The 26,153-nt window shown below is 42.9% G+C and overlaps 1 protein-coding gene across 12 annotated transcripts in view; it reads left to right on the forward strand.

Annotated features, from left to right (window-relative positions):
- The window catches only part of TENM2 (teneurin transmembrane protein 2), a 1,145,520-nt gene that overhangs the window by 1,081,197 nt on the left and 38,170 nt on the right, over positions 1 to 26,153 (forward strand). For 10 of the 12 annotated variants that reach the window (XM_081034975.1, XM_081034980.1, XM_081034982.1 and 7 more), the window contains 6 exons: positions 5,265 to 5,408; positions 5,852 to 6,101; positions 13,199 to 13,219; positions 16,269 to 16,501; positions 17,713 to 17,867; positions 19,145 to 20,019. In XM_081034975.1, coding sequence (XP_080891101.1) covers positions 5,265 to 5,408; positions 5,852 to 6,101; positions 13,199 to 13,219; positions 16,269 to 16,501; positions 17,713 to 17,867; positions 19,145 to 20,019 — 1,678 coding nt within the window. The remainder of the gene's footprint in view (positions 1 to 5,264; positions 5,409 to 5,851; positions 6,102 to 13,198; positions 13,220 to 16,268; positions 16,502 to 17,712; positions 17,868 to 19,144; positions 20,020 to 26,153) is intronic. The other 2 variants (XM_081034979.1, XM_081034985.1) reach the window with 1 other exon arrangement.

The raw sequence follows: 26,153 nt of genomic DNA on the forward strand, positions 1-26,153 counted from the left end.
TGGACCTTCTATTCTAGTGGGGGATCGAGGTAATAAACACAGACTGGACAAGAAAATATCAAGCAGTGATAAGTACTAATACAAAAATAAAAATAAGTGGTATACACTTTGGGGGGAGCGGGGGGGACTAGCAAGTAACGGTGAAGTTGTTCAGGGAAGGCTCCCCAGTGAGTAACATTTAAGCAGAGACTTGAATGACAAGAAGCCACTTGAAAATTAGGAAAAGAGCGTTCTTTTCCTGGCAAAAGAGAAAGAAGAGTGAGCTATGTTTGAAGGACAAAGAGAAAGCCAGTGTGGCTGAAATAGAGTGCACAAAGAGAATATTCGAGATAGAGGAGAGGGGTGGGCAGGGTCTAGGTCATGTTCTAGTGTGAGCAGATGCAAATGATTCAGAAAGCATCGTGATAATCAGAAAATGGGGCTGGGGGAGATCTGAAAACCACCTGCTATGCTTCAGGCTTTGCCTTTGTGGGAAGCACATGACCCCCCACTTATGAAAGACCTCCATAAGAAAAGTGTCCTACTGTTATCTGTCTTTAAAGAGCTGGGAGCTGTAGATTCATATCAACCTACCTAGTATATTTTTCCTACTTGTGGAAAGCTGTCTGGGGTTAATTAAAACCCAGATTCCTGTAATTTTTTTTTAACCAATAGACTCATGATTTTCAAGAACTGTAATAAGTTACCAAAATAAGAAACCTGCAAACTCAGAAATTTTCACTGTAATTGGCAGGCAGTGTTTATCAGACACTCTTTGTACAGAACAGTGTGATAAGTCCTTTGTCTTGGGTAAACTCTCAACCCTATCAAGTAAGGTTGATAAGCCCCATTGTGCAGTTGGAACAGGAGGGACAGGGCAAGTAATTGGCATGAAGTCACCCACCTAGTACATTACACATGCTCAGGAAATGGCCCCAGTGGTCTGCTTCATCAGCCGTTGGAGCTGTAACTTAATAAAGACAGTAATAAGTTTTTGGAGCAGCTAGTACGTTTAATATAAACAGTGGCTAATCAAAAACGATCATACAACCTTTAGTCAATATCAAAATGATAGCCAGCATCAAAAAATAGACTGAATAATATAATGCACCCCATGGACTCCATCTTCTACCATTATCAACTCATGATGAATCTTGTTTACTCTATCCCCTCCTCCACTCCCCTGCCTCCCATAACTTTCGGAAGCAAGTTGCACACATCGCATCCTCTCATCCATAATATTTCCATAGGTATCTCTAAAAAAACACTTTAAAAGCCTAGCAATAATATGATTATCACAACAAAAAAAAACACAATAATTTCCTAATGTCATCAAATGCTCATTATTATTCAATAATTCTGTTGTCTTGTGAATATCATAAAATATTATTACTTTGTTTGAATCGGGAGCCTGATAAGATCTACCTTTTGCATTTGGTTGATTTAAATTTTTTAATCTGTGGTTTTCTCCCCTTCCATCTCTAGCTCTCTTTTTTCTGTTTTATGATTTATTTGTTGAAGAAAATGTGTTGTTTGCCTGTAGAATTTCACAAAATCTGGTTTGTTTCTGATTGCACACCTGTGGCTGTTCTGTATCTCCGGTAAATTCATAGTTGGATCATGAGGCTTTCTCGGGTTCAGGCTTGATTTTTATTTTTATTTTTTTTAACCTATACACACTTTTTAAACTGAGGTATAATTGACACAACATTGTATTAGTTTCAGGTGTACAACATAATGATTTGATACTTCTATATTTGGAAATGATTAACGCAGTAAGTCTAGTTAACATCTGTCACCATCCATAGTTACAAAAATTGTTTTTCTTTGATGAGAACTTTTAAGATTTATTCTCTTTGCAACTTTCAAGTATGTAGCATAGTATTTTTAACTACAATTGACGTGATGTAAGTTACATTCCTGGGTATTGTTTGTTTTATAACTGGAAGTTTATACCTTTTGACTCCCTTTACCCATTATATTCACCACCACCACCCCCACCTCTGGCAACCACCAATCTGTTCTCTATGTCTATGAGCTTGTTTTGTTTTGTTGTTTGGTTTCGTTTAAGATTCTACATATAAGTGAAATCATACAGTACTTGCCTTTCTTTGTCTGACTTATTTCAATTAGTATAATGCCCTCAAGGTCCATCCATGTTGTTGCAAATGGCAATATTTTGTATATTTTATGGCTGACTAATATTCCATTCTATGTATTTACCACATCTTTGTTCATTCATCCCCTGACAGACAATTAAGTTTTGTCCCTATCTTGGCTATTATAAAGCTGCAATGAATAGGAGGGTGTATGTATCTTTTTGAGTTAGTGTTTTTGTTTTCTTCAGATAGACCCCCAGAAGTGGAATTTCTGGGTCATATGGGAGTTCATTTTTAATTTTGGGGGGAACCTCCATACTGTCTTCATAAAAAGGCTGCACCAATTTTCATTCCCGCAAAACACAAGGGTTCCCTTTTCTCCACATCCTTTGCAACACTTGCTATTTCTTATCTTTTTGAGAATAGCCATTCTAGTAGGTATGAGGCGATATTTCATTGTTGTTTTTATTTGCATCTCCCTCATGATTAGTGATGTTGAGCAGCCTTTCATGTACCTGTTGGCCATCTGTAAGTTTTCTTTGGGGAAATGTCTATTCAGATCCTCTGCCCATTTTTAATTGGATTTTTTTGGGGGGTTGCTATTGAATTGTGTGAGTTTTTATATATTTTGGATATTAACCCCTTATCAGATACACGATTGTAAATATGTTCTCCTATTCAGTAGATGGCTTTTTCATTTTGTTAATGGTTTCCTTTGCTGTGCAGCAGCTTTTTATTAATAGGTAGATGTAGTCCTACTTGTTAATATGTTTTCTTTTGTTGCCTTTGCTTTCAGTCGAAACCAAAAAATCATCACCAAGATCAATGTCAAGGAGCTTACCACCTGCTCTCTTCTGAGAGTTTTATGATTTCAGGTCTACATTCTCATCTTTAATCCATTTTTAGTTAATTTTTGTGTGTGGTGTCAGACAGTTGTCCAGTACAATTATTTTGCATGTGGCCATCCAGTTTTCCCAACACCATTTATTAAAGAGACTGTCCTTTCCCCAATGAATATTTTTGGCTTTTTTGTCTCAAATTAATGGATCATATAGGCATGGGTTAATTTCTGGGCTCTCTATTCCATTCCATTGATCTGCATGTCTGTTTTTTTGCCAGTACCATGCTGTCCTGATTACTATAGCTTTATATTATAATATATTTAGAAATCAGGGCATGTGATGCCTCCAGCTTTGTTTTTCTTTCTCAAGATTGCTTTGGCTATTCATGGTCTTTTGTGGTTCCATACAAATTTTAGGATTGTTTGTTCTATTTCTGTGAAAAATGCCATTGGTATTTTGATAGGGATTGTACTGAATCTGTAGATTGGGTAATATGGGCATTTTAACAATATTCTTTTAATTCGTGAGCATGGAATATATTTCCATTTATTTATGTCTTCTTCAAATTCTTTCATCATTGTCTTACAGTGTTAAGCATACAGGTCTTTCACCTGCTTGGTTAAATTTATTCCTAGGTATTTTATTCTTTGATTTTTTTTTTTATTTTTTTTTTTTTAAGCAGGACAACTTGATAGGTGGTTCTGCCTTCTTCTACCAGGAGACACCTAATGTCAGCTTGTCTGTCCTTAGTGGTTTTAACAGCCATTGATGCTAAAACATTGGCTAGATTCATTAGGTCATTAGGGATTGCAAAATGATATTTTAATTCTATTATTGCTTCTTTATTTATTAGCTAGAATACTTTTATATAGAGTTAACATTCTCATTAACCACTTGGTTATTTGAAGTACAGTTCAAATAAGAAAGAAAGGATAAAAGCTTAATTCTTTCCCTTTGTTTACTAGGTTTCAATATAATAAGGCATTTTTCTAACATCCTCTAATGGTGGCAAATTAATGTGTTGTTGTTGTTTTTTTTAATACCATTGTGAACTCATAAAATTAAATGTCTCGAATATGTTTCAATCCATTGAAGTTATCTTTCCTAATGGTCAAATTGTCCCATCTTTGGTCAGTGGAAGCCTCTTCAAGCTGACTCCCAAATTTTTTTGACACGACCCCAGTAGATTTTTATTCCTTCCTTTCTATCTGGTGTGATAAAATGCCCTAGCCTCATCTTGTGCATTTCTTGCTCTGACCATTTCTTCAAGGAGCCCTGAGTCTTTTTAATGAGAAATAATATTTCAAGACCCCAAGCCGGGCACTAGCAATTCTTTGTTACTGGGTCAGTCACTGTGTCTGGGAATGTTCAGAGGACAAGCTAGGAAATATATGGTTTTTCTAAAGAAGACAAAATGTATCTTCCACTCATATCGGCACTCCTGTATCTCAGGATTTAAAAGAAGCAGTGGAGAATCCCCAAAGGTGACACACGAAGTTAAGAATTTAATGTAGTAGGAACAGCAATAATAACAATGCCTCCTGTTTCTAAAGCAGCGTTCCAATTAAACAGGCATGGCATTTTGTCTCATCTGTCCTTACCACAACTCTCTGAGAAATTAAGGCTTCACTCGCTCCGTTTTATACATGGGAAAGTGAAGTCATGAGACAATATGAGCTGGAACAGAGTTAGGACTAAAGTCCTTTATCCCCTGCCTCTCTCTCCCATATCCATTTGGCAAATACGGGATTCTTACAGGTTAGGGATTCTGTTCCCCACTGACTTGCCACATAATGGGCAGGCTGTGTCCCTCTACCTACTTCATTCACCTAGGACTCGCTGGAATCCTGAGTGAACATGCACAGTGCCTTAACTTATATGATCTGTGGCCTCCAGAATCTCCATATAAATGAGCCACTCGGCTTCCATAGGCCTTTCTCCTAGTGAGTGAAAATGAATAACACAAAATGTCATCAATGCATGCCATGAACAGCAGGCTGAGAGAAACACTCTCCTGTCCATCTCTGAAGGAGAGCTGTATTGGTTTTTAAATGATTCATCTCCTCCCTCCATATCACTAGGGTCATTTCTGAAAGCCAGCTGTTCTTTGGAAAGGTCTTACCATCCCCCCAGAGTACCACTGTGTAAAGTTTCAAGGTCAAGTTTAGCATGAAATTTGAATTTAATATTGTGTGAAATCACAAGAAAAGCAGCCAGCCCACCTTCTTGAGTGAGTTTTCGGAACAGGATCTGTAGTACCACAAACACACATTTCTCGTCCCTACTAGAGAGCTCTGGAATATTCAAGTCAACTCTCTGGTCTCCACCCCCTTTTATCTTTCAGTGTCTGTCGGGTTTGAATATGAGACCTGTCCCAGTCTAATCCTGTGGGAGAAAAGGACAGCCGTCCTTCAGGGATTTGAGCTGGACCCTTCCAACCTCGGTGGCTGGTCGCTGGACAAACATCACATCCTCAATGTTAAAAGTGGTATGTGAGCACATTCCTTTTCCAAATACAGCCCAGTCTCTCCTCCGGAACCTCCTCTCCAACTTTGATATTTATGTGGTAGCCCTTCCCCTTCCCTCAGCCATTTTTCATCAAATACCCAAAGTACTCATAGGTTTTCCCACCTTCTTCTTTTAAATGTCAGAGAATGTTGGGCTGGTTTTCCCAGACCGTCCACCTCCCTGTACTTCACAACTCTTCTTCTATTATCTCTGCAAATGTTCTCTTACCCAGTACCATAGGCTTGGGGTTTACCCGTTTCCATCACCGCTCTCTCAGCATCATGAGGAAATTGGGGAGCTCCCCACAGTCGAGGTTTCCTATTGTTTCTCTTCTCCTTGTCACTTCTCCTCACCCTCCATAGACTGATAGAAGTGTCCCCCCAAAGGGCTTCAGTAACCACCCCCATTTACTGCCTCTCCCAGGAATCCTACACAAGGGCACTGGGGAGAACCAGTTCCTGACCCAGCAGCCTGCCATTATCACCAGCATCATGGGCAATGGCCGCCGCCGGAGTATTTCCTGTCCCAGCTGCAATGGCCTTGCCGAAGGCAACAAGCTGCTGGCCCCAGTAGCTCTGGCTGTTGGAATTGATGGAAGCCTCTTCGTCGGTGACTTCAATTACATTCGGCGCATCTTTCCCTCGCGAAACGTGACCAGCATCTTGGAGTTACGGTAAGGAGCCACAGAGAAAACATTTTTTGTGTTTTTGTTTTTGTTTTTGTTTTCTTGCTCTATTGCTCCCAGTGCTGCAAGGCTTCCCTGGGTAAATGGTGACTACATGTGGGGTTCTCCAGAGAACATGTATTTCATGTGATGGGCTGAGATTTGAAACCTAGGCCTAGAATCAAATAAGGAGTTGGGGAAATGCTTTGTTTCTCTATAAAACATCACACACGTGTTTGATACAATTGTCAAGACCTGACTTGCAAACAAGGGCGAATGCTTTCAGTCATGGTGCTTGGGGTGGGACTTGGGTGGCTGTGTTTTGGAAAACCTCCACGTGTGAATCTAATACATACCAGAGCGTGGAAGAACTATTACTTTATGCTGTTGGTCCATTTCTGTGGTTTCTAAAGCGGCACTGTTTTAAAAATACAGATTCCTGGAACCCATCCCCACAGGCCTTGATTCAGTAAGCCCAGAGAAAGGCCAGGTGGCTTTTATCTTTGACAATCACCGTAGAAGATGGTGATGCTCGCCAAAGTTTGAGAACCACTAATGTTCCTTTATCAATTCAAACGTTTGTATTGAGCCACCTCTATGTGCTAGCTCTCTGTCAATTCTCTGAGTCTTTGCACATTCACTAGGGTGTCACCTAGAATTACTTCAGAGGCCGCACTAGGTACCTTCTGCCCACCCCTGGTAAATTCCTCCTGGCTAGTGCTTGCCACTAAGTCTGAAGTCCAGATTCCCTCATGCTGGACAAAGTTTCTCGGAAACTTTCTTCCCAGAAAAGTTGATTCCCAGGCCCTCAAACCTGGAGCGGTATCTGAAGTAGAGAGAGAAATGAAGTCTATAACTGAGGGACAAAATTTATTCAACAAATATGTAGTGAGTACATAGTGTGCCAGGGAATTGCTGTGTGGGGGTGGGGAAAGTGGGAACAAGCAAAGCCCTCGTTGTTGTGTTTGTGGTCTGACAGGAAACTTCAAATCATGTGGACAAATTAAAAAAAAAATAATGATTTCAAGTAGCATTGAACACTTTAAGGAAAATCTAACAGGGTAAGAAATAGGGATGATGGGGGGGGACGGGGCAGGAAGCTAAAGTGGTCAGAGAAACTTCTCATACTAGGTGACATTTACGATGGGTTCTGAATGATAGGGTCAGCCATGTGAAGATCTGGGGAAAAGTATTCCAGGCAGAGAGAAGCTGTGCTAAAGCTGTAATAGAAGCAAATAACCTGATTTATCTGAGGGATTGATAGAAGTCCGATATGGCTGGAGGGTGGTGAGCTCAGGGCAGAGTGAGTCAATTAGGTCATTAGAGAGGTAAGTAGGGGACGGATGCCTCGGGGTCTTACCGACCAGCTTGACAAATGTGATGGACAGCCATTGGAGTTTGAGGTAGAAGCGGGGTGGAGTTGATATGATGTGATTTGCATTTTCAAAAGATGGTTCTCGCTACTGTGTAGAGAATGGACTGTAGGGATGCAGAGTGGGAAGAGAAAACCCGCAGGGAGCTGTAACAGGGGTCCAGCAGCGGAGAGAGGAGGGGTTCCTCTGGGGATATATTTTCGAGATAAATCTGACTGAAATTTCGGATGGATCACATGTAAGGAATGGGAAGAGGGGTGGAGAGAGAGAAGAAACAAGGGTGATGCCTCGGATTTTGACCTAAGCAACTGAGTTCAGCAGCCTCAGCTGCCAGGTGAAGGGCTTAGATGAAGTGGCAGGTTGCCCTTCTTTTTCATGTCTTTGAGACCCATTCTGGGGGAGAGATCAGTGATCTGTCCATCAGGAAGTGCTGTTCAGTATTCTTGGGGGCTGATACTGTGCCAGGCCCTCGGAGAGGTGAAAAGAAAGTAGAAAACCCCAGCTCTACCTCAAGAAGGTTGCAACCTCAGTGATCCCAGGGACATTGACTGAGTATGACGGTGAGCCATGCCTGTTCTGGGCTCTGAGGGTCCAGACAGGGATGAAAGCCAGGCTCAAAGAACACCCATTCGAGGGTGAGAGCTGGGTTCCTGGGCAAGGGAAGGTACTTCAAGCTGAGTGTTCTAGAAGAGCCAACAACCAACCATCATGGAAACGCAGATTGGGGAGGCCATGGGGTAGAGCAAGAGGGTATAATAACCAAAAGATGAACAATGAGAGGGAGAAAGAGGCACGATGGATAATCCTTAAGCTGCCAAAATGACAATCAGACAAACTGCTTTTCCTAGAGCTCCCCAAGTAGGTCCCCTTTCCAAGGTGTTTGTTTCCTTTTTTATCCTAGGAGAGTCATCTTCTCAGGCACCCCGTGGCCAGTGGGGAGCCATGGGAGAAGGCAGGAATGGGGTAGAGTTAGCATCATGCTTTCCCATGAAGTTGCCCTTTTTAATCGGACATTCGTAACCCTCCACCACTGGCCCTTACTTCTTTGTCACTGCTCTTCCTGCTCCGAGCCAAATCTGTACTTGCCGGCTGCATTCCCACCTCCAAACCTAGACTCACGTTGCCCGCTCTACTTAACATACCTCCTCTACCTAATGGATGTCATCATGTCCATCTTTAAGACTCAATGTGAAGGCCCCTTTTCCTTGAAGCCCGATCTCTCTAGCAGAAATAATTCTCATCCTCTTCTGGCTCACATAATAATCTTCCACAAAAGCTGACCGTATTTACTGCCTTGTTTGTCAATCATGTCTGTGTAAGGACCCTCATGTGTTTATTTCTGTGGAGCAGGCACCTTTGGCATCTTTGCCTCTTGAGGCCTGGAGCAGGGTCTGGTCCATACCAGGAATTCAAGACACATTGCTTGAGTTAAAGGAGACACAGACCAGTGTGCTCCCTTTCGTTGAAATTTGCCCTTCATTCCATGTCTCGTAAGTTGTAGAGGCCACACCCACTCAATGGTGACATTGAGATAGCTGGAGGGAGTGTACCTACCAATTTCCTCGACAGCCATGTGTTGGTTTTTTATTCCTTTTTATCTGCATTTGGACTTGTTCTTGCTTTCATCGGCCGGGTATCCAGAGACGATTAGAAGTTAAGCTTTTACAAGAACACTGGTTTGATTCTTCTTTTCTTCCCACTACACACCTGAAAACAAAGGGCTGTCAATCCCCAGCTCTTCAAAACAGTAACCAGCAAAGGGAGAGAGGAAGGGGGAAGAGACCTGTCTTGCTTATGTCTTTTCTCCATTGTGAGTTGGCAGCTGCATGATTCATTTTCGGGAGTCGGTGCCCATCCCTAACTCACTTACCCACCTCAGAGCTGAGCCTCGGAATCAGAATTGTATTTAAATGTTCCCATGGTTCTTTCCCTGCCCTTTTCCCTTCCTGCTTCCTTTGCTGATCCAAAACGTAGAGGGACAGAGTTCTATACACTTGGAAAACTTCTGATGCTAGAAAAACGCCTTCATCTTGGGTAAAATGGTTATTACCTGTGTGATCTGATTTTCATAGCGTTCAAGACATTTTCAACACTCACTTCCCCAAAAAGCCTGATATCCCACATGTAGCCGCCCATTTTTCTTCTTATAACGACCATCCTTTCCAGGCAGTCCTTGGAAAACCCACGCCCTGTGGAGTAGAGTAAATGTGTCAGTCACTACCATCTTAGGGGGAATTTCTGTCATAGAAAAAATATTTCCTTCCTCCCCCAGTTGATAATATCTTAGGAATTGGACCCCAACATAAGGCAGTAAATGATAAAGGATAGGACAGAATCTCTCTGCCTTTTCTTAACTTGGCCTATTTTGATAAGCATAAGAATCTCACACTTTCCATAAGGTTTGAAATTCTAATTTTTTTTCATGTTGCAAGTATAAAGTTATAATATTAAATGTGTTTTTTTCCCAACTAAAACACTTCCCCCTGCTGAGATGCTGGTGGTGGTATCGGGGTGGGTCAATAGCATGAGGGCATCAGGGAAGCATTAGTGCTGGAGATGGAGAAGACATGGCAAAGGGGGAGCCTAGAAAGGAGGGCAGCAGAAATTGAAAGTAAGCCTCACCAGGCAAAGGTCAGCTTTGCCTGAGAGTTTCAGCCAGGACGTGCCCCACTTGATGCCAAAGTAGAATGTGAGGAAGGAATATGGTTCTAGTTAGAGAGCAAATACTTTCTGTGTATAGTCAGGGTATAAACGTGGAGGTCAGGAAACAAAATGTAACACAACACCCTACCCAGAATAACAATCACAACAATATCCCCATAACTTTTTGGACAGTCCTTGGCAGTGTTCAAAGCGGTTTTACTGAAGACAGAACCAGATTTCAAGGGGCCTGAATTTTATGCAATTTTGGAATGAAACTGAAATTATTTAGGATGAGAAAAGAAGCCAAACCAATTTGTAAATTTTGAAAAGCTGGCAGTTAGTGCAAATATCACAAAATCCAGACAAATAACCTAAATGTTTTTTATTAATTACTATCACACTTCTGTGATACTTGTTTGCCTGCACTTTTTGGCTGCATCCTCTTTGCTCATTTTTTAATGTGACAATGATTTTTGTAATGTCATTATCTATAGAAAGAATAGAGAGCTATTCAGTCTTTCCTCCAGTATAGCTGGTGAACATTTGTTTCAGATTACTGATAAATTAGAAATTCTTCTTTCATGTTCACAATTGATGATTGGTGATGTAAAAATTGTTAGGATTGTAAATTTTGGAAAAACCTCATCAAGCTTCTTTCATAACATATCTGGGCATTTCAGGTTTTCTTGTGCAGGGAATAAATACTTATTGAACTGACACTCATTAACCAGTTTGTCATTGATGTCCTAGTAATAGTAAACTATGACATCTACATTGGGCATTGCACTTCCTGTAATGATGGTGGGTGAATTCGTACAATAGGGCAGGAACAATCCTTAAAGTCATTCCCATACCAGAATGGCTAGCAATACTCTAACTGTGCAAGGAAGGCGTATGAGCCACATAAGCACATCCCCCTATAACTAAATCAAGTGTATCCCAACTTGCTTTTCTTCGGTTAGAACTAGAACAAACAAACAATGTGGCCATTTCCACTCCACCCTATTCTGTGGTACAGAGCAAGTAGGACTAGAAAGAGACAACAGCTGATTGCAGCTTTGTAGTTCTGAGTAGGACATGAGGGATGGGAATTAGTCCAGGGCAGGGTCTGCCCTGCACTGAGGGAAGCAGCCTCATACCTTCCTTCCGTCACTCAAGAACCCATTTTCCCAGCCTACTCTCTACTAAAAATCAACAGTATCGAAAGAAGTCATGTCCATATTTACTTACTCACTTCCATTCACAGCAAAGACAAGCATACACACATAAATCACAAGACAGCCTGATGAGAGCTCTGCAAGGCGAGATGATAATGCTTGGAGAGGCCCTGAAGGCTTCGCAGAGGAGTCATTGAGACTCCACAGTGTGAAGAGTTAATCCATCTCAATTCTTGAATCTGAGACACCACTTTTTCCTCAAAGGATATACTTACAGGTTTGGTGTTATTGAGGCCATGGACACAAAGCCCAGACCTGTCCCTTGTAAGTAGGGCACCTGTGCTTACCTACATAGACTGGCTCAATGAGGCTGTCATTTAGGTTTATTGCCTTCTAAGCACCCACCCTGCTAATGGCCCTGCATTGGAATAGCAGTGATCTCAGCCTTTCTGCAAAGTTCATATCTCTATGGTCATTTGGACTCTGCACTCTCAGTGACTTGGTCCCCCCACCCCTGCCCTTCTCCTTCCCCCAACATCGATATTATATTAATCAACTTAAAGCAGATATTCTTAGGCAAGAAGTAGGTCAGGTCTGCAGCCCCAAATCCCATCCAGTCTTTTCACAAAATCTTGACTAAAAAAAAAAGTGGAATAGATATCGCAATAATTAAGAGCCAAATATGACTACCACTGGTGGCAGATAACATTTCACTTTCATTAAGCAATATAAAATAGACACGCGAATTCCCGGCTGCCACCCTGACACACCAGGCTTTGCGGAATGAATCTTAAATTGCACTATGTCAGTCAGAGCTCAGGAGTTATCAGCATCATTTAATTAACTTTTTTTTCTGCAAAAACTAACACGTTGGAATAAAATATAAAAATGTAATCCCTGTGCAAACCCACCACTAATGATGGCCCCCAGCAGAGGCCTGAGCTGCACCTAAGCACGAATCAGGACATTAAACCCTCTTTGTTCTTTCACTGATACCGCCTCCCTCAGCAGGAAGCAAAAGAGGGGTCAGGCCTTCCACCTCAGCAAGCAGGCTCAGGAATGGTGAGCAGTTCTCTTTACCTGAGGACCTAGCATCTCTCTTCTCCCTAATGTGGTTAACTTCCAGCCACTTTCCTATTGAAATTGACATGTGGTTTTGTTTTTAAAAGAAAAAAGAAAAACTTTTACTAGTTTTTCAAAAAGCAATGGTAATCGAAGTCTTTGGCTCCAATTGCAGGAGGAGGTTATTACCTATGAATTTCATGATGGGTTTTGTCTGTAAGAAAGAATGCATACTTTGCGTCCCACACATGCAAGTGACATGGGGAGAGGGAAGGTGGCATCGAGCAGGAACAGGAAGTGGTTGAGACTCTCAGGATTCAACAGAATGTCACGCTGCAGTTGGATGTGGGCACGGGACCTCTCTTGGTTGGTAGTGACTCTACCTTGTAATGCATGTAGGTGGCCCAGGGAGGCACTGGGCTCCCTCCCACACTCAGGGCAGACATTGCAAATGAGTCACAGACCTCTTCATAGTTGAGCTTGAATTTGGCTTCCGAATCCTTCTCCCGCCCGCCCAGCAGCCATCACCACTCAATAGGTGTTGGCGCTCACAAGGTAACTAGCTTGCCATTTCTTCATTAGCCAGAAGACCTGTCTCATCTGTTGCCACTTGTGTCATGTGACAGTCACATTACTGGTCCGAGAATTTAAGCATTCTTGTCTAGATTTTTGTCAATGGTCGGAAGGAATGCAAAACCAGGGGGTACTTCCCGGGAAACTGAGCCAGGAGCTGTCAGCTAGGAGAGAAAACAAGATAAATACTGCCTTTTGGGGTCCCCTTTATATAAGAAACGAAAATGTTGTGTTTGCTTTATCATCAATTCTTCAGCTAACTGTTTGTTCTTTTTCCTTCTGTTTTCTTTCTATAAAGAAATAAAGAGTTTAAACATAGGTAAGACAAAAAACTCTTTCCCATATAATTTGATATGGTTCGTTTGCTTCCTTGTGTTTGCTTTTTGTTTTGTGCTTCTTGTGTAATGTTGTATATTTTTATGTACCAAATATAGTAACTTTTTTATGTGCTAATTGTGTGTTGTGGATATGATAAGCTTTAGCAATTATGAAATGCAGTCAAAAAGCAACCCAATAAGCTGACAGTAATTAGAATTTCCAAGAGATGCAGGAGCAAGATAATGAACCCTCAGCGAACTTTTATCCCGACCGCTCAGTGTGGTCCATAATTGGGCTAAACAGTTGAGGCAAACTTCTGGCTTTTGTAAATGCTGGACTGGGTTCACAAAAGCTTTAATGAACTGGAAACAGGTCAAAAACTCATTTTCAACTCATTAATGATTTTTTCCCCTGGATATGTGGTCATTTAAAAAAAAAAACAAGTTAATTGCCAATCTGCTGGTCAGAATGAATCCAACAGTCAGATGCATTGAGGATTTTCATCAAGTTAAATCACTGTTAACTAATATGAAGGGTGGAGACCAAGTACTTTTTGTCTAAATAAATAGCCTTTGTCATTCAATTGCTCCAAAGTTATTGAAAACCATACCGGTACCATTCGTATACACAGTGTACGACACACATACGTCTGTGTATGGCTCTGGAGAGCTTCCCATTACAAAGTTAGGAGAATGCCAGGTTGCCCCAGGGTGCACTGAAATGGATGTAACATAAGCTTTTCTGGAAGAAAAATGACCTTATTTTTACTTGGAAGAAGAGAAAAAACAAAGCAGTGTATTTTAATACTCGAGGGAATACCTCGAAATGAAACATGGAAGGGGCTTCTTCATGACATTAGGTCAAAATTAGACAAAGGGTGGAGTCCAGCTGTACAAGATCATCAAGGTCAGTGGGAAAACCGTGACTCTGCCTCCTTCTTCTCAGGCACCCCTAAATTAGCTGGGGATAGGCAGCGCAATTGGGACAAATTAAAAAAGCTGTAGAGCAGTGCCTGGAGGGACACCCCCTGCGTCAGACTCAGTGCATTTGACCTTCACAATAGCCACCGTGGAAGCATGCGGGGCCATCTATCTGAGCTTCTCTGCAAAAATCTTGGTTGCAATGAATAAGAGGCCAGGGGGAAGCATGACCCCCACCGGCAAAAACTGACCCCACACTCTCAACTGTCTGCTCTTCTGCCAGAGATTTTGCAAAGCCTTCTTGAACCAGGCTCCCTAGAAAGTCCAGAATTAAGGATCTTGCTCATAGATAGGCACAGATGTGTAATGCCCAGATCCTTCTGCTGATCACACCAGCTACTCTTCATTCAGTAGCGAAGTACAGCATCTAATTACAAGATGGCATGAATTTTTCCCTTTCTGCCCTAGTTTGTTTTGCATATATGGACATTCTCTAAAGACTTAATAGCCAACAAAATAATGAAGAGGGAAGGGAAGGGAAGGGGAAGGAAAGAAAGGCAAGGAAAGAAAGGAAAGGGAAGGGAAAGGAAGCAAAAGAAAGGGAAGAGAAAGGAAAGGAAAGGAAGGGAAAACAAGGCATCCACGTAGCATGCTCTTTCAAACTACTTATCTGAGCTGGAATTTTAGAAGACCTTGACTTCTAGTTCAATTATGTGTCTTAATAGCAACCTGAGGAGAAGCTGGAATTAAAGACGGTCTCGATTCACAAATTGTTCCTAAAAATAGCTTCCTAGTTCTTTTCTTCCTTAAATCAGGGGAAGAACACAAACAGTGGTGTTTTAATTCGTAATTTACCAGCTGATGTCTGCAGGACAAATGCATCCAACACTGTCATTGCCTTCACCTTCCCTTCACCTCTCCCAGCTCCTCTCTTCCCATAATTTTAAACTACAGTTGAAAAATAAGTGGGGGGGAAAAGGGCCTGTACTCATTTTAGGCATGGCTACAAAGCCTAGTCTACCACACTGAGGCACAGTGGCCCCCATTACTTGCGTCCTACAGGCAGTGATTTTAGTAACCAGTATGGGAAGGCCATGAGCACTCATTCTGGTCTCAACCTCTAGCCAGTGACTGACAAAGGGAAGAACATGTAGGGTTTGAGACCAAAGGGACGTGAGTGATGGTCTGCTTTGATTAGGAATCCCATACAAGGAATCTAGGACCCAACAGGGCCACAAGACTTGCCGAAAGTCACCAGCTGAGTCAGAGTTGAGTTGAGAGATTCCTGTGTCTTAATCCTGAGCCACGTCTACAAATCTTATCCTGTCCTCATCAATAACACACAGACACTTAGACGCACAGCAGAGAAAGAGGTCCAGGTCTCTGAGGCTTAATGCCTTTCTAATACATTTCACACACTACCGATTACCTGGTGTGGCGTAGGGCCCTGGCCAAGCCTTGTGCACACCTGTGACCTCACTGTTACCCAAGATTTAAAAACTGTATCTCCAACCCTAGTAATTCAGATTCTGGATGTGTTACCATCAAGACATCACACTTCTTCCCACCAGTGCCAACTTTATGCGTATCCATACTGAGGAACAGTGGAGAAAACGTGAAGCTGAGGGCTGAGGATGGCGCTGGAGAGCACCCCCATTACAAAGTTAGGAAAACCCCTGGTTGCCCCAGTCTTAATGGTCTAGTACCTCGGAAACACCGAGGAAGCACAGATTAAAAGGAGAACAGGTCATGTGGGAGCGTGCCTCAATCCCCTTGAGAACATAGTATACCCACAGGGGAAAATCAAGGAGACTGACACCCAAAACACAAACGCAAAAACATGAACAGAGTGGGGTCTTTCGCACTGGCTAAAGGATGCAATGGTATTCTTAGCATGATGAGAAAGGATGGCTTCTCTGATAGTATGAGAAGTTGAAGTCCAGTGAGAAGTAGCTAAACACCCCAGTGTGTTAGAACACTAAGTTATTATGTTAGATTCTTTCCAGTTCACTAAAGTGGAAAGACACTCGAGATGGTTGGAGTCTTGCTAGGATTTTTGTCATCCCTTAGATCCAGCAGGTCAGCTGCATAGCGCCCTTCTCATTTCTCTTTGTGCTTCTTCTACTAAAGCAACAACCCAGCACACAAATACTATTTGGCCGTCGACCCCGTGTCTGGCTCTCTCTACGTGTCTGACACCAACAGTCGGCGAATCTACCGAGTCAAGTCTCTGAGTGGAGCTAAAGACCTGGCCGGGAATTCGGAAGTCGTGGCAGGGACCGGAGAGCAATGCTTGCCCTTTGACGAAGCCCGCTGCGGGGATGGGGGGAAAGCTGTGGACGCGACTCTCATGAGCCCCCGAGGTAAAGGCTGCCGCGGAAGAAGCCCTGCCCTAGAGAGAGCCGGCCACATGCTGGCCTTTCTTCTTATTGAAACTGAATAAAGCCCAGGCACTCCCCAACACGGCTTTCCCTAGAATAATTTAACTCTGCTAGATTGCTGTGGTGCGTGGGTGAGTGTTTTCTGAAAAACTTGTTTACTTGAAGTAAACTTCATCCCCCACATATGCTACAAATGGAAAGAGGGATGGATTGGTCCTGGAGATTTCTGACTGCTTCCAGTCACCAAGATTCAGAAGGAAACGTTAGCCCCATGAGCCTGAGTGCCAGCTGTGTGGGCTGGAGACAGAACAGCGTCCCATGGGGGGCCTCCAGCCACTCCTAGAAGTTCACGTGAGACACGTGTATGTAAAGCCTAAAGCACAGTGCCTGACATTTTGTAAATGCCCAATAAATGGTAGCAATTAAGAATGGTCTAATTTCCAAGGACCTGGGGTTGGTGGGCGGGGTTCTTGGAACCAATGGATCTCTGTTGGGACTAAGGATCCTTAAGGTGAAGCACCAATCATTTGAGGGTCCAACTCACTAGCATTTTTAGCTACCACGAAAGCAGCAGGCAACATGGATTAGGGATGAGGGGGATCCTTGGGCTTAGGCAAAAGAAATAGAAGCTTCTGTCTGCACCTTGTGGGCTCAGGGAGGGGCAGTGCTAGGACCTGCATTTCCCCAGGGCTCTGACGTGCTAAGTAGAGTCAAGGCTTAATTGGGAATGCTTCCCGGAGGATACATTCTGAATTGGGAGTTGGTGACTGTAAAAATCATGTTTCTCATCCTCATTGTTGCAATGAGATGTGAAGGGTATTCAAGTAATTTGCTACCACTAATTTTTCAAGTAATGAACTTGGGAAATAACTTCTTTCCCAAAGACAGCAACAGATGCAAATTTATTTCCCCATTCATTCATTTGCAGCTTTGGTTCATTTGCAACCCAAGGTTCATTCTTCCATTGGGTGGGTGGCGATACAGCCAGCACCCCAGGAATTACACAAGCTCTCTCAGCACAGTGCTCATAAGAAAGAAAGGGTGGCATCTTAGAAGGTTGGGCACCACTGCTCTGAGTGTGCTGCCCCACCCGACAAGGTCCAAGAAGATAAGGTCCAGTGGGGCATTCCCACCTCCACCCCACCAGCCCTGCTCCTTGCCAAGAGATACACTCCCCTGTCTGTCTTGCTCAGGTATCGCTGTAGACAAGAATGGGCTCATGTACTTTGTTGATGCCACCATGATCCGGAAGGTCGACCAGAATGGAATCATCTCCACCCTGCTGGGCTCCAATGACCTCACTGCCGTCCGACCACTGAGCTGCGACTCCAGCATGGATGTGGCCCAGGTGGGACTCTCTTATTTCTCATCACTAAGCCATACCTGGGTCTTGGCCTGAAGTTCTCACCCCCCGCCCCCCCAGCCTGTTTGAGTTGGAAGTGGAGTGGGAGGAGGAGATACAGATACAGATCACAGGTTTGTTTGCGGAAGGCTTGAGATGAACTAGATAGGAAGATGGAATGGGAAATGTCAGATAGAAATGAGAGGGAAAGAGAGAGAGGTTGGTTGATTCAGCTTAGAAAAGTGGAGCTGGTGACCTCCTCCAGCCGTGGTAGATTACAGGGTAGGAGTTACTGTGTAATTACTTCTCTTCCCCATCATTATTGCAGGTTTGAGAATGTACCGTACAGTGTTATATGTCAATCAGAACTTCCCTGTTAATCTCAAATGATTGCATCCTCACTGTATAAACCTTTACTTTGTGCAGTAATAACTACAGCAGAGCCCTCTACAATATTCCCCCAAGCGATATCCCTTTAGTCCGGGCTCTTCCAGTGGCAGAGAACACAGGTTCACTTAAATGTACAGTATAAGAAACTGGGCTTTATTAGATGGATTGCAAACAACCTGGAGTATATGTTTGCCCTTCCTGTAAGGGCATTTCCAACCCTCAGTCAATCTCATTAATTTCAGCTCAAATTCCACAACAAACGAACAACTTGCTCCTGAGATTTCGTTTCAAATTCTGCAGAAAAGGAATGTATTTGGTCCAGCTTGTTTCTTCAAGCAAACACTCAAGTTTTAACGTGCTGGCCAGCCTGTGCTTGGGCTGCACTTGGGTCAGGGCCACATGGGGTCAGCCAACTGCGTGGCTCCTTTTTTGTGAATTGGATAAAGGGGTCTCCTCTAAATGTAGCCTCCTCAGGCCTGTGGCTTGGTGAGCAGGGTGTGGGCTGGATTCCACCAGGCCCTTGTGCAGTGGACAACCTGTCTAACCGTATGTGATGACTCTACCCCTGGTGCAATCATCTGGGGCTGAGAAGAGCATCATGGGTAGAGCTGGTGACCTAGTCCAGCCACAGCAGTAGTAGGAGAGTAGTAGTAGGAGTATAGGAGTAGTTCTCCTTCTATAGTAGGAGAAGTTTGTTACGTAGCTTCTCCTTCACCATAGTGCACACTCAACATGGGCAATGGGCAGATGGCTCGGTGATGGGCGTTTCTTGTACAGGTGTTAGTAAAAACTCCTTTTTCCCCAGCTGCATAACACCAGTCTAAGGGCCCTACCCCGTGAGACGTTGGGCATGTTAGAGGCTGTTCTTTCATCGGAAGCCATGTCATCCACAGGTTCGCCTGGAGTGGCCAACAGACCTTGCTGTGAACCCCATGGACAATTCGCTGTATGTTCTAGAAAACAATGTCATCCTGCGCATCACTGAAAATCACCAGGTCAGCATCATCGCGGGACGTCCCATGCACTGCCAGGTGCCAGGCATCGACTACTCGCTCAGCAAACTGGCCATTCACTCTGCCCTGGAGTCGGCCAGTGCCATTGCCCTTTCTCACACTGGGGTCCTCTATATCACCGAGACGGACGAGAAAAAGATCAACCGCCTGCGCCAGGTCACCACCAATGGGGAGATCTGCCTGTTAGCGGGGGCGGCATCGGACTGCGACTGCAAGAACGATGTCAATTGCAACTGCTACTCCGGAGACGAGGCCTATGCGACGGATGCCATCTTGAATGCCCCGTCGTCCTTAGCGGTGGCCCCAGATGGTACCATCTACATCGCAGACCTGGGAAACATTCGGATCCGGGCAGTCAGCAAGAACAAGCCTGTTCTCAACGCTTTCAACCAGTATGAGGCTGCGTCTCCCGGAGAACAGGAGTTGTATGTCTTCAACGCCGAGGGCATCCACCAGTACACCGTGAGCCTGGTGACGGGGGAGTACCTGTACAATTTCACATACAGTGCTGACAATGACGTCACTGAGTTGGTTGACAATAATGGGAATTCCCTGAAGATCCGTCGGGACAGCACGGGCACGCCCCGCCACCTGCTCATGCCCGACAACCAGATCATCACCCTCACGGTGGGCACCAATGGCGGTCTCAAAGTCGTGTCCACACAGAACCTGGAGCTGGGCCTCATGACCTATGATGGGAACACTGGCCTTCTGGCCACCAAGAGTGATGAAACAGGATGGACAACTTTCTACGAGTAAGTAGGTTTAGAAAGGATTTCCCAACAGCACTTACCCTGCCTGCCCTAGCTGGCATCAGGATTGGTTGTCCAATGTGAGAATTGCTTAGTCACATTGTCTTCCTAACGTTAATGTCCACTGATAGCCCCGAGATATGCATGTCCCCTCTCCCTGACTCCTAAATGATTTGCGCCGTTGGGCCTCTGACATTGAACATGCCCCCTACGAGAGCTGGGAATTGCTCTTGCCTGCTTGCCGTTCTGATATCCGGATATTGGACATGCACGGCACCTGGGAGAGCAAGCGCTGATTAACTTTGCTGATTATTCATGTTTGCCGTGTGTGCGGAAATTAGAACCTAAAAGGCAAGATCCTGGTGGGGCTCCTGTAATTTGCCACTAGGTCCAGCAACACACCTGATTGCACAGACAGGCAGATAAACTCTGAATTTCCTCCTCAGCAGAAGCAGATCAATACAGATAAAGTGCTAGGTATATTAAAAGATACGAGAGCTGGTCATATTTCCCCTAATAATTATCTCATAGTTAATAGTCCCGCCGTTTGTTTTGCCAAAAAGCTGTTTTCCCTCGTTCCTGCAGGCAGCTCTCTTGGTCAGACTGCCTGCTGCTGCAGGTATTAACCAGCGGGATGCTGGTTGGAGGAAATTGCTAAGGCGTCTTCTGCCAATTGCTGGCTGAGACTGGGGTGGAATTGACAAGTATCTGGCTCTCCTTGAAGGGTGAAGGATCTGGTTAACCCCCATGTATTTGGAGCCCTTGCTTGCTTTCTGTCGAGGTGTTGCTGCTAGCTGAGAATTTAGTAAGTTAGGGAGGGCTTGTCACAGAGGGGAAACCGGGAGAGAGAGACATTGTTGATCACTCCTAAATCCAGGAAAGTTCACTTTCTCTTTGTGTTGAAAAATCGGCTTGGGAGAATGTAAAGGGAGCTGTTGCCCCCTACTGGAAATCTGCTGCATTGCAGGATTGCGTTCCCTTGCCCTGTCTTCCTTCTTAGGGCAAAGCTGACTTTCTCACACTTCTGAAGCACCCTAACATCCTTCAGGGCGCAGGAACTTGATCAGACATTGTGGGCCAGTTACTCTGTCCCTGAAGGCAACATGTGAGTGCCATCTTTAGCTCTCACACCAAGTTAGGTTAAACCTATACTTTAACCCAAACACCTCCTCAATGTTCACCTTTCCTTCTAGCAGTTTCACCTAAAGAAACAATGCATTTCAGAGATCATTTGTTGGCTCACCTGACTGAGGAAAAAACAATGTCATTCTCAAGAGCCAGTCTGAAGTAGGCCTGACCTAGAGACTTGAGCAGGCATGGGAATGCACTTTACAAGTCCTATTTGTCTGCTAAATTCCAGGGAAAGAACAGTACTTAAAGTTACAACCATCCCTTCTCTCTCTCTCTCTGTCTCTCTCTGTCTCTCTGTCTCTGTCTCTGTCTCTCTCTCTCTCTCTCTCTCTCTCTCCCTCTCCCTCTCCCTCTCCCTCCCTCCCTCCCTCCCTTCTTCCTTCCCTCCCTCTCCATTTTTCCTTCCCTCTCCCTTTTTCCCTCCCTCCATCCCTCCCTCCTTTATTTTAATTCTTTCCACTGTCACCACCTGACATTCTCTATATTTTAAATTGTAGTTTATTTTTTGCCCTCTCCATCTAGCATGTATAGGTCTTAAGGGATTTTCATGCACTTTATTCCTAGCCATGTCCCCAGTGCCTTAAATGGTGCCAGGCACGTAATAGGCACTCAGGGAATACTTGTTGACTAAATGAATCAGAGGCAGCCCTCCAGCCCCACACAGGCCAAAGCTGGACTGGTTTCACTGGGTGGCCTTCAGATCCTATGACAAGAACTCAGCTCCTTGTAATGATGTGCAGGCTTCTTTGCAAAAAGACCTGACTCTGGAGTTACTCACTGCCTGGGGGAAGTAAGCAAAGCTAGAGCTGCCAGCGGCTGAATCGTCTTTGAAAGTTAAAGAGAACATGTTTTTCACCCTGTGGCCCCTGAGATTCTGGCCTCAACTCCAATCTTCTGTTCCCTAAGAGTAGAATCTCCGCTTCCTGCTGCTTCTCTCATAAGGAAGCAGGGAGACCTGCACATTGTAGGTCTCCAGGTAACACAGGGGATTGGAATTCAATCCTAGCCTGGGTCCCAAGAATAAGGGCCTCACACAGTCCCTACTTGGCAGCAAGAGTTGGGGACACTGTCTGTTCTAGAGTACTCCACGATATACTCCATATCTAAACACTTAGGACTGTTACATTAATTTTTATTGAGGTAAAATTGACATATATGATATTAGTTTTAGGTATCCAATACAGTGATAACACAGGTATATGTTACAAAATGATAATAAATCTCGTAGACATCTATCACCATTGTGGGGACAGAGCCCCAGAAAACAGTTTCCAGGCTCTCGGCCTCATGTGGAGAGGTTCTGGCTCGGGTAGTAGATAGCAGTCAGCTGTGGCTGGTTGGCTGTCAGCTGTAACCGTTGAGCCATTGGCCACTGATATAACTGCCGCGGCTACGGAGGAGAGTGGAGGAGAGTGAAGGAGGAGAGTGAAGGAGGAGAGTGGAGGAGAGTGGAGGAGAGTGGAGGAGAGTCGAGGAGAGTCGAGGAGAGTCGGTCAGTTGGCAGCAAAACGGACAGCAGGTTGCACATCATGTAAACCCAGCCTCCAGTGAGACCACAGTGGTATGACTTCCCTACCTATGGCTCCGTGGGTGTTCCTTTTTGGCCTAGCCACATCCTGCGTTCTTGTGTGGGGAGCAGGACCAGAGACCCCGCCTGTCACCCCGCACAACAACCATACAATTACAAAACAATTTATTCTTGAGATGAGAACTTTCAAGATCTACTCTCCTAGCAACTTTCAAAAATGCAATACAGTGTTATTAACTAGGGCCGCCATGCTGTACATTATATCCCCATGATTTATTTATTTTCTTACTGGAAGTTTGTACCTTTCGACCTGCTTTCCCCTTAAACTCACCCTCTGCCTCTGGCAACCACCAATCTGTTATCTATCTGCAAGCTTGATTTCTTTTTTAATTTGTCTTTCTTTGTCTGACTTATTTCACTTAACATAATGTCCTCAAGGCCTATCCATGTTGTCGCAAATGACAAGATTTCTTTCTTTTTTACAGCTGAGTAATTATATATATATATATATATGTGTGTGTATATATAATTACATATATATATATGTATATATACACACACAAACACACATATACATGTATATATATACCATTTTCTTCATTCATACATCGATGGACACTTAGGTTGTTTCCATGTCTTGGCTACTGTAAATAACGCTGCAGTGAACATACGGGTTCATTTATCTTCTCCAGTTAAGTGTTTTTATTATTTTCAGATAAATACCCAGAAGTGGAATCACTGGCTCATATGGTAGTTCTTTTTAATTTTTTGAGGAACCTCCGTACCGTTTCCCATAGTGGCTGCACCCATTTACATTCCCACCAACAGTGCACAAGGGTTCCTGGGGTCTTCATCCTTGCCAACACTTGTTGTCTTTTTGATCATGGGCATTCTGAGAGGTGTGGGGTGATATCTCATTATGGTTTTAATTTGCATTTGCCTGATGATTAGTGATGGTGAGCATCTTTTCATGTACCTGTTGGCCATCTGTAGGTTTCCTTTGGAAAAAATGTCTATTCAGATCCTCTGCACATTTTTAATTAGATGGTTTGGTTTTTTGCTTTTGAGTTGTATGAGTTCTTTATGTATTTTGGATATTAGAGCCTTATCAGATATATGATTTGCAAATATTTTCTCCATTGAGTAGGTGCCTTTTCATTTTGTTGATAGTCTCATTTGCTGTGCAGAAGCTTTTTAGTTTGATGTTTTCCAAATTGTTGATTTTTTTTTTCTTTTGTTGCCTTTACTTTTGGTGTCAGTTCCAAAAAATTATCACAAAGACCCATGTCAAGGAGCTTACTGCTGCCTATGTTTTCTTCTAGGTATTTTATGGTTTCAGATCTTACTTTCAAGTTTAATTTTTGTCAGTGGTGTAAAATAGTGGTCCAGTTTCATTCTTTTGCATGTGGCTGTCCAGTTTTTTCAACACCATTTATTGAAGAGACTGTCATTTCCCCGTTGCATACACTTGGCTCCTTTGTGGTTAATTAATTGACCATATGTGTATGTGGATTTATTTCTTAGCTCTCTATTCTGTCTCATTGATCTGCGTGTCAGTTTTTATGCCAGTACCATACTGTTTTGATTACTATAGCTTTGTAATAGAGTTTAAAATCAGGAAGTGTGATGCCTTCAGCTTTGTTCTCCTTTCTCAAGATTGCTTTGGCTATTCATGGTCTTTTGTGGTTCCATACAAATTTTAGGATTGTTTGTTCTATTTCTGTGAAAGATGCCATTGGAATTTTGATAGGGATTGCATTGAATCTGTCTAATCTATAGATTCAATAGGTAATGTGGACATTTTAAAATATTAGTTATTTTAATCTATGAGCATGGAATATCTTTTCATTTATTTGTGTCTTCGATTTCTTTCATCAATGTCTTATAGATTACCGTGTACAGGTGTTTTACCTCCCCTTCATTAAATTTATTCCTAGGTGTTTTATTCTTTTCGATGCAACTGTAAGTGGTATTTTCTTAAATTTATCTTTCTGCTATTTTGTTATTAGCATATAGAAATGCAACAGATTTTTGTGTGTTGGTTTTGTATCCTGCAACTTTACTGAATTTATTTATTAGTTCTAACAGGGTTTTGGTGAAGTCCTTTGAGTTTTCTATGTAATATCATGTCCTATGTAAATAGTGACCATTTTACTTCTTCCTTTCCAGTTTGGGTGCCTTTTATTTTTCCATGCCTAATTGCTGTGCCTAGGACTTCCAACATTATGTCAAATAAAGTGGCATGCTTTGTTTTATTCCCGGATCTTAGATGAAAAGTTTTCAGCTTTATACTATTGAGTACTATGATGTTAGCTGTGGGATTGTCATATATGGCCTTTTATATGTTGAGGTATGTTTCCTCTATACCCAATTTGTTGAGTTTTTATCGTAAACAGATGTTGAATTTTGTCAGATGCTTTCCTGCATTCATTGAGATGAACATATGATTTTTAGCCTTCATTTTATGGATATGGTGTATCACACGGATTCATTTGTGGATGTTGAACTATCTTTTCATCCCAGGAAAGAATCCCACTTGATCATGGTATATGATCCTTTCAATGTACTGTTGCTAATATTTTGTTGAGAATGTTTGAATCTATATTCAACTGAGATATTGGCCTGTAATTTTCTTTTCCTGTACCATCCTTGTCTGCGGTTGGTGTCAGGGTAATGCTGGCCTTGTAAAATGAGTTTGGAAGAGTTCCCTCCTCTTCTCTTTTTTGGAAGAGTTTGAGAAGGATTGGTATTAATTATTCTTTGAATGTTTGGTAGAATTCACCAGTGAAGCCATCTCGTACTGGGCTTTTGTTTTGGGGGGCTTTTTTGATTACTGGTAATTGGTCTGTTTATATTTTTTATTTCTTCATGATTCCTCTAGATCAGGGGTGTCAAAACTGTGGCCCACGGGCCAACGGTGGTCTGCAATCCATTGTTAATTGGCCCGCAGCAAATTCCAAAAATATATTTAGTTTACTTAAATAAACCGGGTGAGGCAATACGTACTTCACCTTGAGTGAGTGGCCCGGCTGTCTGTGTATTTTACCATATGGCCCTTGGTAAAAAACACTGAAAAAAGTTTGGACACCCCTGTTCTAGATTGTATGTTCCTAGGAATTTACCCATTTTTTTCCAGGCTCTTAGATTTATTGGTGTGTAATTGTTCATGGTAATCTCTTATGATCCTTTGTATTTTGTGGTATCAATTGTAATGTCTCCTCTTTCATTTCTGATTTCATTTGAGTCATCTCTCATTTTCTCTTGGTGAGTCTAGATAAAGATTTGTCAATTTTGTTTATCTTTTCAAAGAACCAGCACTTAGTTTCATTGATCATTTTCATTGTCTTTTTAGTCTCTTTCATTTATTTCCACTCTGACCTTTGTTATTTCCTTTTTTTTTTTTTTTTTACTAACTTTGGGCTTCATTTGTTCTCCTTTTTTGTTTTATTATTTTTAAATATCTTTTGTTTCTTGTTAC

Source organism: Rhinolophus hipposideros, assembly GCF_964194185.1.
Source record: "Rhinolophus hipposideros genome assembly, chromosome: 23".
Taxonomy (NCBI): Eukaryota; Metazoa; Chordata; class Mammalia; order Chiroptera; family Rhinolophidae; genus Rhinolophus; species Rhinolophus hipposideros.